This window comes from Mirounga angustirostris, unplaced genomic scaffold, assembly GCF_029215605.1.
Source record: "Mirounga angustirostris isolate CCGP_5_RB_7025 unplaced genomic scaffold, mMirAng1.0.hap1 SCAF_1, whole genome shotgun sequence".
NCBI lineage: Eukaryota > Metazoa > Chordata > Mammalia > Carnivora > Phocidae > Mirounga > Mirounga angustirostris.
In genome coordinates this window covers 76,447,773-76,465,826 of record NW_026991709.1, presented here as the reverse complement: position 1 = coordinate 76,465,826, position 18,054 = coordinate 76,447,773, and the positions used below count along the sequence as shown (strand labels likewise).

Here is an 18,054-nt window from a genome sequence, read left to right as displayed (position 1 = left end):
TCTCCTTTCAGCCTGCTTCAGGAATGAGCTTGTGGAGCCCCGGAGAGAAACCCCGAAACAGTCTGACGTCTTCTTTAGACATTCCAGCCCTCCAAACCGATCAGTGTATCCATAGAGCCCCATATCTGTATTTTGATCGTGTGTTTCTTGTGTTTCCATGTACGTGTGTGTGCACACATGTGTGCGTGTGTGTGTGTGTGTGTGTCCAGCCCTCGTAAGCAGAACTTGAAGACTTTGGCTCAGAGACCTAACTGCTCAAAGGCACACAGCCACTAGTAAGAAAATTTTTGAAGGGACTCAAAACTTACAAGAAAGGACGTTTTCTGCAGATTCTGCATCCTTAGATCTAGCACTGGGCAGTCAGGAACCCCCATGTTTGTCTGTGAGCTTCTGTGTTGTTCTTAGAAGGGAGGGGCTCAGGTTGGAAAGAGGGGCATTAAGATGTTTTTTCGAACCCTTTTCTGTTACCTTCTGTTGTGTTTCTAAAACTCTTAAAGAAGCTTTTGAGCGGGTCTCAAACTTAAGATGTCTTTTTAAGAAAAGGAGAAAAAAGTTGTTCTTGTCTGTGCGTAAGAAAATTGTAGGCGACTGAGAGCCTCAGTCAGGCCCTTTTAATGCTGGTCATGCAATAATATTACAAATAGTAACACACTAAGGTGTCAAGTGTACTGCTGGGCAGAGAGATGATAATTACTATGAGTAGCCAATGTGGGGGGATGTTCTTTTCTTCTTTTTGAGAATTTGCATTATCAGTCTCCTCCCCTCATATGTAGATAGAAAGTTCATGAACACTGTCAGATCCTACCACTGCCACCTTGTTGGCATCTGATATGATAGTCTTCCTTGCTCACGGAAACCCTTGAGCCCTACACCCAAAGCTGTTGTCTAGACCTGAAGACAGAGAAACTTATTTTGTCGTTTTAATAGGAGGGTAAAACTACCCCAGTAATATTGTTCCAGGCAGTTAGAGATCATTCTTCAGTGGTCAAAATTGAGTTCAAAGTCCTCTCCACCAAATCTATGACTAATTTGTTTAGTCATAGACTAAACAAATGGTAGGTTAGTATGGTATGGTAGGTTTATCTCTCAAACCTACCATAGAACTAGCCATATGGCTGGCTCTGTTCACACTCCTTTGTTCAGGACACTTATATTTTATTTAAGTGATGTCTAAGCAGACACATGTTAAAATCAACACTCCTGTTCTGAAACTTAAAGATAGAAAGAGTAGCTGATTTTTTTTTTTTTTTTAGCTCAAAAAGTTTAGAGAATCTCTTTCTTTCCTTTTTAAAAACATATTTTAAAATCATGGTAGGACGACTTTAAAAATCTTCCCCCACGTCTCCCCACACCAGATCACCAGCCCTTTACTCTGTTTTATCACAGCAATGATTTCTTGTTTTTGAGGCTGTTGCTTTATGGATGTGTGATTTTAATTTTCAATAAACTTTTGCATCTTGGTTCATCTTGCAGTTTTTTCTTTTCTGTCTCTCTTCCTTTTTTTTTAAATTCCTTAAGTAATAGAATATTTTCATTTGAATGTGTGAAGTACCACGTGAAAGTCTAAAGAACAAGAATACTGAACAGTCACTTTGGTTCTGTCTACATTTCTGTCAGTATTTGGTGTTTTTATTTAAGATGCTCTGTATTAAGGTCATCGGTCCTAAAAATACATTCCAATGCCTACACCAACTTGAAATATATTTTAGCCCTGTGGGTGTTTAATTCATTAATTTCATCATGAGGAGCCAGGCAATATAGTATCATTTGTCCACCTCTCTGAACAAGACTCGAGCTATATCTTCAGTTGCCAAATAAATCGAATCCAAGTTTACTAAATAATTTGGCTCTGTGACGTAGGAATTAACAAATATTCATCCAGAAATATGCAATGGAACCTGTTGTCCAAATTTTTTGTAATTACACTATGTTCCGATCTTTGAGTAATTGTTTTTAAAAGCTTCAACAATTGTTTCTGAGTAAAAATAATGAATATAATAGCTTGAAAAAATACTTAAGAAAAAACATTTTTATGTTTGAGATAAAAGCATATTAGTAAAATCAGATGAGCTTGTTACATTGACAAGGTGTTTTCAATTAATCGAATAACTTTCTAATCCCCTTTTAAGGGGTTCACAAATCCCTGAAAGGGTTAATGAGTATGTTTAGTTTTTTAACATTTGCTTTTTCTTTCACAAGTTTTTTTTTTCTTTCACCCCATTTTTATATAAGTTTTTAATGTGTGTATAGTGACTTATATAAATTCATATCTTTGAACTAATGGAAAATATTCTACAATTACAGTTGATCTATCTAGAGAAGAAATGCTGCCTTTTATATTTAGAGGCAAGATTACCCAGCTGGAGAGTAAGGTTACAGGCAGGACAGTAGTGAGCAAAATTTCGAGGAGGAACACTTCCATTTCTGATCTTACATGGCTTCTCTCTTTTTGACCTTCCTCATATAGGGGGTGTTTTGCTTTATCCACAATATCCCTTCCCCCTCTCAGATTCTGCACTCCAGAAACCATTTGCTGAAATAGATTTACCCTGAGGTATCACCACATTCTACTAGAGAGTTACTTTTTAACTAGCAATGGAAGATTTAAGGCAAAAAAATAAAGGAATCCTTTGATGGAATTGTAGGTAGTATCTCCAGCAAGATGGAGAAGATGACCTTGAGTTTGTGTCTTTTCAAGAATTTGGACTCTCTGCCACATAGTCACTAGTCTTGGAATCAGAAAAACTGTTTTTTAATTCTGGATGATTTCAAGGTCACTTACAGCTCTGAGATACTGAATTTTATTCACAGAAGCCTGAGTCATTAAAGTTAAGACCTCGGACTTGACTTTTTCAGGATTTCTCCTCAAAACTAGAAATACATGAAATATGCCTTTCTATATCTCTGTTATGTTGGATTCCTGGAAAAATCTAGTACTCCTCTAGAGAAAACAGCCTGAACTTACGCCTGGTTGTTTTTCTGAGGATAGCTACGTACTCACTTTTTTTCAGTTTTGGGGTGTTTATGTGTGTGTGTGTGTGTGTATTGGGGGGGGGGTGGGTAAGAAACCCATAGTGTCACAGATCCCGTTGTCCTTGAACACTTTTTCCTTATCTTCAGATTCCCCAGTAATCTTTGGGATTGTCCACTCAAGGACTATAACATTATATGTGTAAAGGAAAAAAAAAAAAGATCTTGTTCTTCAAGGCCTTTAAATTGGTCACAGATTTATTCAGCCTTGTTCCCTTTTCCACAGTACATAGAGGTTCTCTGAATACTCTTTGTATTTCAGACATTGCAAACTTAATAATAAACAGGCTGCCCTGACCTTGCTCCTTGTGGCTTTAACACTCTCTTCCACATTAAAGGAGAGGCATTCAGAATTTTTGACTTTATTTTTACTCTCTTATCCTTATTCATCTACTCAACCTAATTCCTGGATTTGTTCAAGTGAGAATACTGGCCACTTCCTCCTGTTAATTCTTAAACTGTTGCCTCTCATCCTCTTGACCGAACACTAGAGTATTAAACATTTGGTCCTGCAGTGTAAGAGTAAAAAGAACCAATGTTTCTTGAGCACCTATAAATTAAGGACAATGTCCAGGGTTCTTACATAATCTAATTTACTCTTTTTTTTTTTTTAAGAATGTAATATTTTTTATTTTTAAAATCATTTTTACAAATCTATTATTTTTAAAATTGAAGTATAGTTCACATGCAATATTATAGTAGTTTCAGGTGTACAACATAGTGATTTGACATTTATATAACACTATGGGGTGCTCACCATGTTAAGTGTAGTTACTATCTGTCACCACACAAAGTTATGACTATATTATTGACTATATTCCCTGTGCTATACTTTACATCCCTGTGACATTTATTTTATAACTGGAAGTTTGTACCTTTTAATCCTCTTCACCTACTTAGCTCATCCCTTCAAACTTCCTCCCCTCTGGAAGCCACCAGTTTGTTCCCTCTGGATTTATGAGTCAATTTTTGTTTGGTTATGTTTATTCATTAATTTTACTTTTAGATTCCACATGTAAGTAAAATCATGCAATATTTGTTTTTTTCTATCTGACTTATTTCACTCCACATAATACCCTCTAGGTCCATTCATGTTGTCACAAATGGCAAGATCTCATTCTTTTTTATGACTGAGTAATATTCCACATATATACCACATCTTTATCCATTCATATATCAGAGGACGCTTCGGTTGTTTCCTTATCATTTCCATATTATTTCATGTTAGTCTTCATAGCAACTCTTCTAGTATGATATCTGTTCTACAGTTTAAGAAAATGAGACTCCAGAGACTTTGCATAACATCTGAAGTCAATTAATTTGTGTCAGATCAATTAATTTGTGTCAGTTAGAACCAAAACATCTAAGCCTAGATGTTTTGGTTGACTTCAAAATTCATGTTCCTTCTTTGTTCATCTCTGGTTTTTGGGCTAATTTCTTAAAATAGTTTAGGCTGCTCATAATAAATGACCTAGTAAAATGGTCAAAAATAAAGACCCACAAAAAAGAAATGGAGAAGGGAAGTGTAACAGGATTTGGAAGAAGGAATGTATTATAACAAAGCGTCCAGGAAAATGCAAAGCTTTTAAAAATATTTTTATTTTCCTAATGGTGGACATCCGTGGTTCAAGCGATGCTTCCTTTAGCTCTTGCTTTTGCATTTGACTGATTTGGGGGGATGAAAGAGATAGAGGTCTCTTTAGGTTATAGAGGACAAACCTGCCTCTGGAGTCTGAACAACCTGGCATCTTAGGTACTTTGTTGTGGGCAGAGAGAAAAAGCACCTGGCAAAGCATCTCTTGGCCACCTTGCCCAGAGCTTTTCTGTACTTTGATACGGATTTACAAATGTTCCTAAGTATATCCAAAGTGCTGACTCTTAACACAAGGCTTCCACACAGGGATGGAGTGGATTTGATGACAGTTGGGGGGACTGCCTTTGCTATATCCCTTGTCCCTGCTGTACCTTGGTCTCCCACATTTCTCTTACAACTTCACCCATGTCTTGGTTCTATAACTTATTGCACACTACTGTCTAATTTCTGGGAAGTTGACACAGAATGAAAGAAAAAAATTCTGGGACTAGGAGCCAGGAGACCTCTCAACTCATTATTTGGTAATATGGACTTGTGCACCTTTATTCTTAGGACCTTATGTTTACACATCTGTAAAATAGAATAATTTCCTACCAACCCTGCCTTGCCAGATCATGTTCTCCTCCACGGGCATGTGATGGTCATTCAGAAAATGGATAAAGGAGAGCTTAGTAACCTGAAGTGTCTTACAGTTGGGAGGGCTTATCACAGAAACTCCTGTTTATATGACATGGACTTATAATTGTGAGTTCTCCAAAAGGTCTAAAGAGAAAAATCTGTGCCCTCGTACTTTAAAATCAGTAATTGTAAAATGCAGCTGAATTGTTAATGGTACATCAACTGTCATCCTTATTTATGCAAATGTGTACACAGTATATTGTTTGAATTCCTCTAGCCGTGACTCTTCAGAGACAAGGAATGGAGCCTTCGCTGTTTTGTGTAATTATGGAGAATGCAGAGCAGCAGCCTCAAAGGCCAAGTGTCGTCCCACAGTGGCACTCAAGTGCTAGAGGCCCCCTTTTATTATTCTTTCAGACACTTTATACCACATTTGTCGGGAACCTGGGTGCATTTGTAGAGCCCGCAAAATTTTGTATTTTATGTATCTATAATAAAACTCAGAAAACATTTTTTTTTTCTTTTTTTTTCTCTCTCCTCTAATATAAATATGGCTGCAGGGAGGAGAGAGACAGGAACAAAATAATGCCTTTTGTTTGAGAATTATAAAAGGGGAGTGTTTCCCACCAGGGGTTAGAAACAGGCTCAAGCCCAGTCTTCATTCTGTGGTCACAGTAATTACTCACTGCAAATGCCATATAGTCTATGAAGTTCTTCCTCACCTTCTCCTTTCCGGTTCTCTCCATAACCCTACAAGGTAGGTCGGATTATTATCCCTGTGTATCCACTACCCTATGAGCTTCTCACAGATGAGACTGTTTCTTGCCAGTTTTTCTACCTCTATCATCCAACTCGAGTAAGTGTATATGTATTTAGTTTATATAGTTTTCTTGTGAGAAAATAATTGCAAGGGTGTTTCGTGGCCCACACAAGGACCCATGGTTTCTAATATATGCTAGAGGAAGTCTTACACTTCAATTTTCTGATGATATATCCTGCTGTGATTGTAGTAGATATCACCAGTTCTATAATCAGAGAAAACTTGCTGAATAGCAGTTGAGTTGGGAATGTTTTATGTAATATAATGCATAGTGTGACAAACCAATCCCAGTAAGTTTCCAAATTGAAGTTATGCTAAATGGAATTGTTCTTTTTCCCTTGTCTCCCAGGAGACTTGTCAACAGAAGAGTTGTTTGGGCGCAAGGCTTCTCCTCTGTAGAGAGGCTGTTGGCAACCCCATGGATTCTCTCATGGCCCATGAACTTCTAAGCTGAGAAAGCATGGTTCCATGTTGGGGCCTCTGCATGACAGCAGGCTGTGCTGCCAAATACCCTGTTTGATTGGCTTTGCACTAATTTTCTGCATATCCCAAATGGCCCAGGAAGCTGCAAATGAAGGGCCTCAGCTGCAGTTTGAAAATGGCATCTGCGTGTCTTTCATAAGCCTCTGGGTCTTCACTGAGTTCTTTTCCCTCAATGATTTTCAAGCTTGTTTGACTTGAAGGGCAAGAGAGGGGAAAGGGATGGAGAAAAAATAATATAGAGGCAAAAAGATGCAATTATTTTCCCCCTCACAAAAGAGATTCTTTAGGAAGGTATTCAACTTTGTACTCTATACATTCAGGAAAAATATGATTGATGATAGCCTTGTAATCCTTCCCTAGTTAAAAAAGAGTTCTTGGAGAAAGACAATTATCATATGGTTTCACTTATTTGTGGAACATAAGGAATAGCATGGAGGACATTAGGAGAAGGAAGGGAAAAATGAAGGGGGGGAAATCAGAGGAGGAGATGAACCATTAGAGACTATGGACTCTGGGAATAAAACTGAGGGTTTTAGAGGGGAGAGGGGGCTGGGGGGATGGGTGAGCTTGGTGATGGGTATTAAGGAGGGCACATATTGCATGGAGCACTGGGTGTTATACACAAACAATGAATCATGGAACACTACATCAAAAACTAATGATGTACTGTATGGTGACATAACATAATAAAAAATTATTAAAAAAAGAAAAAGAAAGAAAGGAAAAAAAAGTTCCTGGATGGAAACACAAGTAACTTCTTGTCATAGGTCCCAGAGGGATATTTTTACAAGTGTATAGTTCAAAGCCATGTTTTAATCTGAGGCCTGTTGGATATGACCAGTCACCCCCCTCCAGTGTCACATGCTCACTGTAATTCCCATGTTTGTGTTCCTAGGACCTCGATGCAGTCTCAGTCTACATACGGTAACAGCTCCCCACCTCTGAACAAAATGAACAGCATGAACAAGCTGCCTTCCGTGAGCCAGCTTATCAACCCTCAGCAGCGCAATGCCCTCACCCCCACCACCATTCCTGACGGCATGGGAGCCAACAGTAAGAGCTTCTCCCTTTAACTTCACCTTAGGGGTCATTGGGGCTAGTGTATGAGAAGGCTCTGCTTTGGGTTGGGGGAGAGGCTTGCTCCTAAGCTAAGGAGAGGCAGAGTGGGACAGAACAGATCACAGTTGAATGGCTTGAGTTTCTTATGGTGAACTTTTTGTCACTTTGGAAGTGTATGGTTCATTACAAAGCACAGTGGGAGACATAGAGGGGGTTGCTCCTTCAGTAGGGAAAAATATCTCTGTGATAACAATGGTCCACTTCCTGTCAACCTGATGGGGACCCACCTCCCACCTCCTTTGAGAAAGCAAAAAGGAGGTCTTTCCAACATGTGGGAAGTAGCATGGTGCAGTAGACTTAAAAGTCCAGAGAAATAGATTAGAGTCTGACCTCTATTGCAGTATTAGCTGTGCAACTGTGGGCAAGTCACCTCTCTGCTCTGATGCTCAGTTTCCATTCATAAAATTATCACTGCGTGGGGCGCCTGGGTGGCTCAGTCGTTAAGTGTCTGCCTTCGGCTCAGGTCATGATCCCAGAGTCCTGGGATCGAGCCCTGCATTGGGCTCCCTGCTCAGCGAGAAGCCTGCTTCTCCCACTTTCCCTGCTTGTGTTCCCTCTCTTGCTGTGTCTCTCTCTGTCAAATAAATAAATAAAATCTTAAAAAAAAAATTTTTTTTTAAATTATCACTGCGCATTTACCATCTTATGATTCTGTGTCCCTATGATCTTGGTCTTCTCAGCTTATCTACTGCATCTTGTATAAAGTTGTTAAGGAATTGACATAGAGAAGAGAGTCTCCCTTTTACTTATTCACGCACAGATTCCTCACATCAACTAAGTATAACTGTAAGAGGCAACGTGAGAACAGGCCTCCAAATGGATGATGATTGCTATATAGCTTTGCTGTAAATAGAATTATCTTATCCACTAGGACTAAATCTAACAGCGTGAATTCCCAAACTAGAGAAAACCAAAAGGAGGATAAAATGCAGAAGGATGTCTCATATCCTCAGGGATGCAGAAGCCTAAACACTGCACATGTATCCTATAATGCACCTCAGAAAACAATGCCTCAATCTTGTCCTTTGAAATCCTTCATTATTCTGATCAAGGCTTTCAATGTGCATTTAAGTATTGCCTTGAAGAGACTAGGTGTTTTGTTTTGTTATTTAAAGAAGTTAAGGGAAGCTAGGATTGTGACTCTCTACGGTCTGATGGCAAACATTTAGATTTAAATGAGATAGAGTGTGTGCGATATGGTTGCCTGATCTGGCAACAAAGACTAGAGCCAAACTGCTCTCTCACTAGTGATCAATGCATCCTAAGGCTCAAATTCTTACCCCTTGACAGGTCTGCTGTTTTGACAGTAAAAGAAAAAAGCACCATGTATATTTTTACTTTATTTTCTTTCTTGTGACATCTTAGAGTCCTTTTGTTCCTTCATGTTTGTGAAAGTTATAGTTTGCCTACATTTTCTCATTTATACTTCACAAGTTTTCTCTGATATCATCAACAAAGTCAGAGGGAAAACTGATGAGATATGATAAGCCCATGCTCCTTAGCTGGCCAGTTAGTGGCAGAGGCCTCTCCTTTTTGGCATATTTGATTCACTTACAAAAAAAAATAAAAATAAAAAAGCAAATTGCATTAATCTTTTTGTAGATATGTTCCTTTGCTCTGTTTTTTCACCTGAAGACAAAATTTGCCTCATAAGTATTATCAGTATTAAGCTTTACTTCTCTATAGGTGAATGTTTCCAGTTTGTAGTTTAGTAAAAAAAAAAAAAACAATCAGGGTTGCTGGTGTCCCCGAATACAATCCAGAAATGGACCATAAGAAAGAGCTGGAATCTTTAATTTCATCCTTCCTTATTAGGCCTATGGTTCCCAAATATTGCAGTAAATACTCCTATCCCCAGACAAATATCCCAGAGGTCACTCTCTCATTCACATGTCTCTGCATTTGTTCACTGCACATCAGTTTACCGAGCATGTGATTGGTGCCAGGCACTATGCTAGGTGGGGATTGAGACATGTACAAGGTCTAACTAATCTCCATGCTTGAGGAATTAGCCTAATAAGAGAGACAGAATTATAACCCATGAAGGCAGATACAAAGAGGAATATGTTAACATCAGGGGTAATGAACAGTTAGAGCATTAGAAGTAGGGAAGGAAGTGGGGGGGAGATTGTCCAAAGAGAATGTGCAAAGGTCAAAAAGTGTGCAACTAGTTTGGAGTTTGGTGACTGTTTTGTTCTGTTGGATGAGATGTAGGGTGCTCGAAGGGCTGTAGTGAGAGAGAAGGCTGACCAGGAAAGCTGGTGAATTCGGCCCTTGGTAACATTAAACCAGGCAAGATGGACCACTGGGAAGCTGGTACTGATGATGGCAGTAACCCTCTCTGTTCCTCCTGCTTCTGTTCAGTTCCTATGATGGGCACCCACATGCCAATGGCTGGAGACATGAATGGACTCAGCCCCACCCAGGCCCTCCCTCCCCCACTCTCCATGCCATCCACCTCCCACTGCACTCCCCCACCTCCGTACCCCACAGATTGCAGCCTTGTCAGGTGAGTCCACAGCATGTGCCCCTGGGGGCCTGTCCTAAGCAACTCTGGGTGGCGGAGGGTGGACATTCTCAGAGTTCATGACACAGTTGGGAGAAAAATAAAAAAGAAAGCAGCCCTTCCTCTGGTGGCAGTTCAGCACTGGTATCTCTGCTCTGTGGAGTGGTCAGCAGTGTTTCATCAAGGAAAAGCACTATGATCTGCATGGGAAAAAGTGAAAATGTGAGTTGATAGGCATATCCTTTTTCATGCCTGTTTCCCCCATCTTCACTTACCCCTCCCTCCCTCACAGTTTCACATGGTCAGGTGGGGCCTTCAAATTGGTGCTCAGGGCTGGGGTTCCCAGAAGGGCAGTAAACATGCTATCTCGCTCCCTTTCCCGTTCTCCAGGACTCATAGCTCTCAGCCACCATGGCCTCGTTATGTCAGAGGGGGATGTGCATTAAAAAGTTTGAATGTGTGCAAAAACGACAGGGCCTTTCAAGAACCTGATGGCCGCTGTTCCTTGGTCATCGACAAAGTACTCACACTAGGCAAGGGCGTTCAGATAGCCAGGAGAAAGAAAAGCCTGGAACCTCAAAGACCTTCTCCCCCGTGGCAAGAGTGGGTGCCACATCTCACGCCTAGCACGCATTGCCTGCCCCTGCTTCATGTGCAGAATGATCCTCTCGTTTGGCTGCTGGAATAATGTGTGTTGATCACCCTGTGATTGATGCAGCAGCACCAAGCAGCGTCAGTCAGAGAGATGGCAAAGTGCATGGCTTGCGCCACCCAGCCTGTGGCTCAGTGATGGTGGTACCCAAAAGGAGGGGGGTCTGTATGCTGAGCAGGACATAAATCAGAAGGCATGAATGACTTCATAGTATAGTGGCCTCCAGTTTTTCTTAGCCACGTGAACCATTCTCAGAAACCCCAGATACAAAGCAATTCAAGTAGAGATGCGCTTTTTTGAAGTGAAGAGGCAGGAGGCAAGAGCGCTGGGAACCTGACCACTGGACTCCTTCCTTTCACCCCCTGCAATGGCTCCTCAGGCACTTCTCTCTGTAGAACCCCTAGAATTCCACCAATCACCATTTGAAAATCGCTGCTCTGCAGGAATTCTCGGAGTTGATTTTAATGTCTAGAGACCTAAAGTTCAAGTCACTACCCATCCCCAAACCTTAAATCCAAGGCCCACATAGATTGATTTCATCTGCCCCTAGTCTCTCCTGTAGGGCATCCCAGGGCAAAATGTTGGGTTTTCCTTTATCTCGCCAATGCAGTTGGGGTGAACTTTCTTTTTCTGTTTCCTCCTTCCTATTCCCTCCTCCCTCTGCAGTTTCTTAGCGAGGTTGGGCTGTTCATCATGTTTGGACTATTTCACGACCCAGGGGCTGACCACCATCTATCAGATTGAGCATTACTCCATGGATGTAAGTAACTGTTAGACTTTTCTCTTGAGTTTTATTGCTTCCTTTCCTCCCTCTGGTGACATCCACCTGGTAGTTCAATTCCCCCTGGCTTTAACACTTGTTTTTAGCATGCCCTCAGTCCTCAATTTTGGTGGAAACCATTACCAGATTAGAAAGACTACCAGGCCTCAGCCTACATACCTGAGAAGCATAGCAATCAGTCTTCCTCAGCTCGTCAGCTTGGCCAACACTTGTCTATTGCACACATATTCTACTCAGAGTGGGAAAGAGGAGATCCAGTTCCTGCCTCCACAAAATTTATAATCTCTGAAGAACTTTGAGAACTTTCTAGATGTTCTCATTAATCTGTATGAGACCCCAGGGAAACTAGCAGGAAGCAGGTGATATTATTCTCATTTTAAAACATGGAGAGACAACAGTATAATCATTTGCATCATGAGATGATGACAGAACCAGGAATAGAGCCCTTAGGTGGAAGCTTCTGGTCTTTAACTCTATTAACTGGCTTCTTCTACCTTTCCCTAAAGTCGGACCTTAAGGAGGATTCAGCTGTTCCTCTCAGTTTGAAACATGTGTTCGTTCATTTTCAATTCTATCAGAATAGGGTCAAGCCAACCCTGACCATTGACAAAAATCACTGGTCATGGTTCAAGTCCTATCCATGCTTTTCAGTAATAATGAGAACTTGAGGTTATTACTTTGCCTCTCTGAGCCTCAGTTTATCAAATGGGGTTCAAAAGCACTCCCTTCTGGCTTTGATGTCCTTTGTCTTTTGGAGCAAGCTGGATAGAAGGGGACTTTTTCTTCCTTCCTACACCGCTTCTTGAACTGTTCACATGGGAGCTTGTATTGTTCTGGTTTATAGCAATCTGATTTTCCTCCCAGGCTGCTCTTCATGCTGCTCTCTTTGGGGTTTACTATCCTCTTTTCCAGCTTCCAGAGGGTGCTTTGGACTGGTGGAAGAAGATACTGTCTGCCTCTGCTGCTGCTTCTCTAGTTGGGATCTCTTCTTTCCCCTCCTTGAGCACCGATCCTAGAGATGCCCCTGCAGCACGAGAATCCCCAGCCCTGTGATGACAAGAATATGCCGTACCGCCCCTCTGCCCACCCCTCCTCCACCCCATAAATCACCCTGACTCCTGCTCCCTGGTGGAATAAATTAAATGAAAACTATAGAGCAAGCTTTAGGAGTAAGTTTTGACAGGTTTCAAGTCACTTTACAACAATGTCCATCCGATGAGGAGAACAGAGTTGCCCTGTGCTTGACAGCCCTATGTGACAGAAGGGAAATGCGTCCCTTCCCTATATTTTTAAAGTGATGCCTTCCACTTGCTGACTGTCCCCACTGGGGAGTGTGTCAGGATGCTCCCTCGGCTACTAGGATCTACAGATGTCCTCCGCAAGTCCCTCTCTGCTGGCATTGGCTAGGTCTCATGCCAGTGTCTGGGTCACAGCTTCCTCACCTGTCAGTTATAAGTTCAGATCTATCTAGAGAATCATACAGCTTGATGGAAGCCAGTTTACAGAGTTCTGGACTTACTGAGAATTTCAGAAATATAAAAACTTACGCTTCCTTATCTAAATGTGGGTTGCCTTCTTTATAATGTATTCTTCTGTTAGAATAGGAAATCAGAGGACCCATACTGTGGACATCCAAACAGGGAAATAACTGGGAGGCTATCTAATTTCTGCATCCTCGCCTCAGCTTCTTCCATCTCATTACTGGAAATAGAAACCTCTTTTCCAGCTTGTCTCTCAACACCTGTCTGAGTTGTTTGGCATCCCTTCCTGGAAAAAGAATGTGGTTCAATTTGGGAGTTTTCATGTGTATCCCCTCTAAGGTGTCGGGATGGGTTAATAATAATTTAATATAATAATAATGCAAATGGTGAAGCTTTAGATAGTATGCTTTATAATTTGCAAAATACTTTCACATCCATATTTACATCTGAGCCCATAATATGTGTTGACCTAAAAAAGGAATTCTGTCCCATTTTACCAAGGAAGAAACTGAGGCCAGTAGGAGAAAAGTGACTTGATGAAGATCTAGAGCCAGTAAGTGACAGAATAAAAACCTCTGTCGAGGTCTTCTTACTCCAAGCACAGTGTTCTTTCTACCCACCATGGGGCTCCATAGAAGATGTGAGCCATCACTGAAACAAACTAATGAAGAGATAATGCAGATAAATGTGAGAGATGTCACTGAAGTTAGTTAAGATCGAGCACATTTGTAATGCCTTCCACTCCCATTCATAGAACATGGACACATACCCTGCATTTGGATACCCTGATTTATCCAAACACCAAGCAACCTTCTGGCCATTAAGGAAGTTTTAGGCTCAGAGGCTGTCCAGAGTCCCCAATTCATTTACTTAGTTGTGTAACTTTAGACTTGTCAACCTCTCTGACCTTCAGCTTTTTGATCTGTAAAACAGGTGTAAGAGTATCTACCACTAATCTGAGCACTAAATGAGATCATGAATGTAAAATAATTAGTTCAGTCCCTGGCATATAGAAAGTGTTCAATACCTGTTAGTAATCTTTTCTTCTCATCAACTCATTTGAGCGGAGGTTATGGTCCATTAATCTCTCTCTTCTAGTGACTAGAGCCAGGTAGATTTAAGAGTTGGAAGGTACTTTATCTTGTTTTTGTTGCAGGATCTTTGCCCTCTGATCTAACTAATATCCCTATTTTACCAGCAAAGAAACTGAGACCAAGAGAGAGTAAGTGAAGTGTTATCCACAAGCAGAAATGGCATCTCAAGGCTGTACCTTTGCTTAGTTACATATAATGCCAAAGGTTATCCGAGAACTAACTCTATTTTCCAGTGTAGAGAGCAGTAAATTTAGGTTGGTTAAATCAGAACACTGGGAATGACAAAATGATGTGGACTAAATGTCCGTTTGTCCCTTTGTCCTAATTCTCCCTGACTCCCTTCCCTATTGCACAGGATTTGGCAAGTCTAAAAATCCCTGAGCAATTCCGACATGCCATCTGGAAGGGCATCCTGGACCACCGGCAGCTGCACGACTTCTCCTCCCCTCCTCACCTCCTGCGGACCCCCAGTGGTGCCTCTACAGTCAGCGTGGGCTCCAGCGAGACCCGGGGCGAGCGCGTTATTGATGCCGTGCGCTTCACCCTGCGCCAGACCATCTCCTTCCCGCCCCGCGATGAGTGGAACGACTTCAACTTTGACATGGATGCTCGTCGCAACAAGCAACAGCGCATCAAAGAAGAGGGAGAGTGAGCACTACTGTGTGAATGCCTCCCATCCTCTCCCCATCTGTCTGCATCCCTACAAGGCACTAGTGCTTGACCTTCAAAGTGTCCCCTTTAGCTCCTTTCCTTCCTCTTCTCAGTCTGGCTTCCTAAGGGAAGAAGAAGTAAGAGGCTATCTTTGATCTAATGTCCAACCTGGCATCTGATTCTGATTCTGGCTTTAAGCCTTCAAATCTATTGCTTGCAGGACTGAAGTTATCATGGCTAGGTGGAAGTGAGCAAAAGAGCAGTGGTTGTCTCCTTAAGCTGCAAAGATTTCTCATTGACTTTTATAAAGCATTTTCACCCTTATAGTCTAAGACTATATATATAAATATATAAATATACAGTATATATTTTTGGGTGGGGGGCATGGAGTATTGTTTAAATGTAATTTAAAGGAAAGGAAACTGAGTTGCACTTATCAACTTATTTTTTTAATTTACTTGTTTGGATGGCTTATCTATACCCCTTCTTTCAAGGGGTATTAGGTATGGTAATTGGTATCTAGAGCTTGATGCCATATATGAGTGACAAAAATGTCCTTTCAGTTCTTTTGATGCTAAGCAATTGCCACATCAAACCTTTGGAGTGATCCTATTATATTTACCATTGCATACTGTATGGGTGAGATCGTATGCATATGTACATGGTTCTCTATTTTAGTGAACTTTATGTGATTGACATTGCTACTAGTGATGGTGGTTCACTTTGGGGTCATTTAGTCTACTTACAAGAAAAAATCCATGTTCACACTGTCAAACCCTAGAAGAAAGGAAATATCCTCTCTTGCTTTCGGTTGGGAATGGGGAATGTGGGTCATGGCTAAAATTCTTTTTTTTTTTTTTTTAATTTATTTATTTGTCAGAGAGAGAGAGAGCACAAGCAGAGGGAGAAGCAGGCTCCCTGCTGAGCAGGGAGCCCGATGCAGGACTTAATCCCAGGACCCTGGGACCATGACCTGAGCTGAAGGCAGTCGCTTAACTGACTGAGCCACCCAGGCGTCCCATGGCTAAAATTCTGAAGAGGTCCTTGGCAGCTAGTTCAAAAACATCAGGTATCATGTATCTGGGTATATCAACAACCCCCTTACATTTAATACCAGACGCCTTATCTCTTAGTATGTATTGGGAAAATATTTGCAGCCAAGTTTCAATACTAGACTGACTAAGTCAATGACACATTTGTTACCCTTGTTAGAACTAAGGTAGATTTGATTGGGATGAATGCCGTCTCCTTAGTTCTTAACACTGAAATTGTAGTGTCTATTCAGAATATCCAGGAAAAACAGGAATCATACAGAAACACTGAATCTCCATTAAGCAGTAAGAGATCAGTGAGCCATGAATTGAAATTCTTAAAAGACCTTTTGAAACATAGCTAATATTATTTGATACATGTTTCTTTTGAAAACCCTCCTATTATATAAAATTCTGCAAATAGAGGCTCGTTTATCTTTCTCTCTTCAAGATTTAAAACAGGAGCAGTGATTTGGAAAATCTAAAGTTATGAGCTCAGTTTTCCTGTGGCATCAGTTGGATCACTCTATCACTTTTCATTCTTGATCAATAGGAGTTTGACTTTATTGGAAAATGACTGTGAGAATCCAATTTCCCGTCCATCTCTATTCTGGACTGTCATAGATAGAAAAATGTCCCCACAGATCAGGGGATAAGCCTTCCAATGGAGGTGTTGCTTGAACCACATAAACAGAGAGTTGTCTTCAGACTTTGGGAAAATGTGTAAATGACAATATTCCTGTAGATCTTTCAGAAAGATGCTTTTTTTCCCCCCAAACTCTAAAACAAATATTTTGTACATACGCTAATGAGCTCTAAAATCCTTCTGTGCGTTCTGATAAAGGGCTATGATTGCACAGAAGCTTCCACAGTTGTTTTCAAGTGCAAAAGAGCTAACGTGGCTCAAAAGGGTAATATATGAATTTCACCTGAAAAGTGTATATATGTTTTGTGTGTGAAATTGCATACTTTGTGTTTCAATTTTTATTTTCTTCTTGGGATAGTGGGTTTTCCAGAACCACAGTTGAAGCTTTTTTTTATTATTATTATTATGTTTTTATATTTTCATGGAAACATCATTTAGTAAGACTACAATGCCAAACAAGAAAAAAAAATGCCATAACTGTAAGATAGGGGGAAGGAAATGTTGTTTTTTATTATTATTTTTATTTTGTATGTTCAAGAGAGTGAGTCCTTGATTTCAAAGTTTTATTGTGCTTAAATGGTAAGGGGCACTGTTAATTTGTGGAGTACGTATGCGACTTGGCTTTGAAAACCTACTGAGGGGAAGAATGAAAGCTGTGCATCGGCAATGCTCGGAGGGCAGATGGCTTCCCCGACTGTCCTGAGTGTTTGAACAAACCTAGGACCTCTTCTGAGCTATTTCAGCACTGTTCAGGTAGCACTAGGGACTCAGAAATTCCTGTACTGTAGCTTACGTGTTTGGCACTAGCCAAGGCTAAGCACAATGACTGGCCTCATGTCCTGGTGGCAACTTCTGCTCTTTGAGTGTATGAGTAGCTAGGATAAGGGGTGAACGAGTATTCAGAACCGATGAGTGGGAGTGGACTTAGTGGAGGTCCTGGGGAGGGGGTGGGGCTCAGCTCAATGCAGTCTGCTGACAAGTGGATAGATTTTTGTTTGAAAGGGATGAGAAACAGAAAGGGAGAATAGAACTTTCTTCATTAAATCCATTTGCCTTTTGTTTTCTTGATATTCTCCTAAAGTACAGTATGTGGGATGTTGAATGTTAAAGGTTTGTTTTTTTTTATTATTTTTATAATTGTACAAAAGTTAAATGTCAAATGTTTTATATGCTTTATTAATGTTTTGAAAGTTTCTTTCTTATAGATGTGATACATTTTTTTTTTAAGCTTCTGTTGCTTGTCTTTTGGTATTTTGTGTAATGGGCTTTTGGTGAGCCAGAGGCAAATCTCCAAGCCAGGACATGCAATAAAATTAAAAAATAAATAAAAATGCATTAAGAAATGGTGCTGATGGGGTGTGTGTGTCGGTCTTCTGTCTGTCCATCTGTCCCCCTGTCCTTTGGCTTTATTTTTATCATTGAGGAAGAGGAAGAGGCACTGAAAGAAACATTACAGAGGTTCAAATGCTGATGTTTCTCATCTCAGGCCAAATAATCATTATTTTCTTAGTTTAGCCACCCTAGGAGGTAGGAAAGACCAGGAAGCTA

At 40.7% G+C, this 18,054-nt stretch overlaps 1 protein-coding gene across 2 annotated transcripts in view; it reads left to right on the top strand.

Annotated features, from left to right (window-relative positions):
• TP63 (tumor protein p63) overlaps positions 1 to 17,798 on the top strand; it is a 234,479-nt gene extending 216,681 nt beyond the window's left edge. Inside the window, exons 11-14 of one of the 2 annotated variants that reach the window (XM_064581768.1) lie at positions 7,441 to 7,598; positions 10,029 to 10,173; positions 11,489 to 11,582; positions 14,534 to 17,798. In XM_064581768.1, the coding sequence (XP_064437838.1) occupies positions 7,441 to 7,598; positions 10,029 to 10,173; positions 11,489 to 11,582; positions 14,534 to 14,830 (694 nt within the window). In that variant the 3' untranslated portion in view covers positions 14,831 to 17,798. Of the gene's footprint in view, positions 1,466 to 7,440; positions 7,599 to 10,028; positions 10,174 to 11,488; positions 11,583 to 14,533 lie in introns of those variants that run through there. The other variant, XM_064581824.1, reaches the window with a different exon arrangement.
• Positions 17,799 to 18,054: the final 256 nt, after the last annotated feature.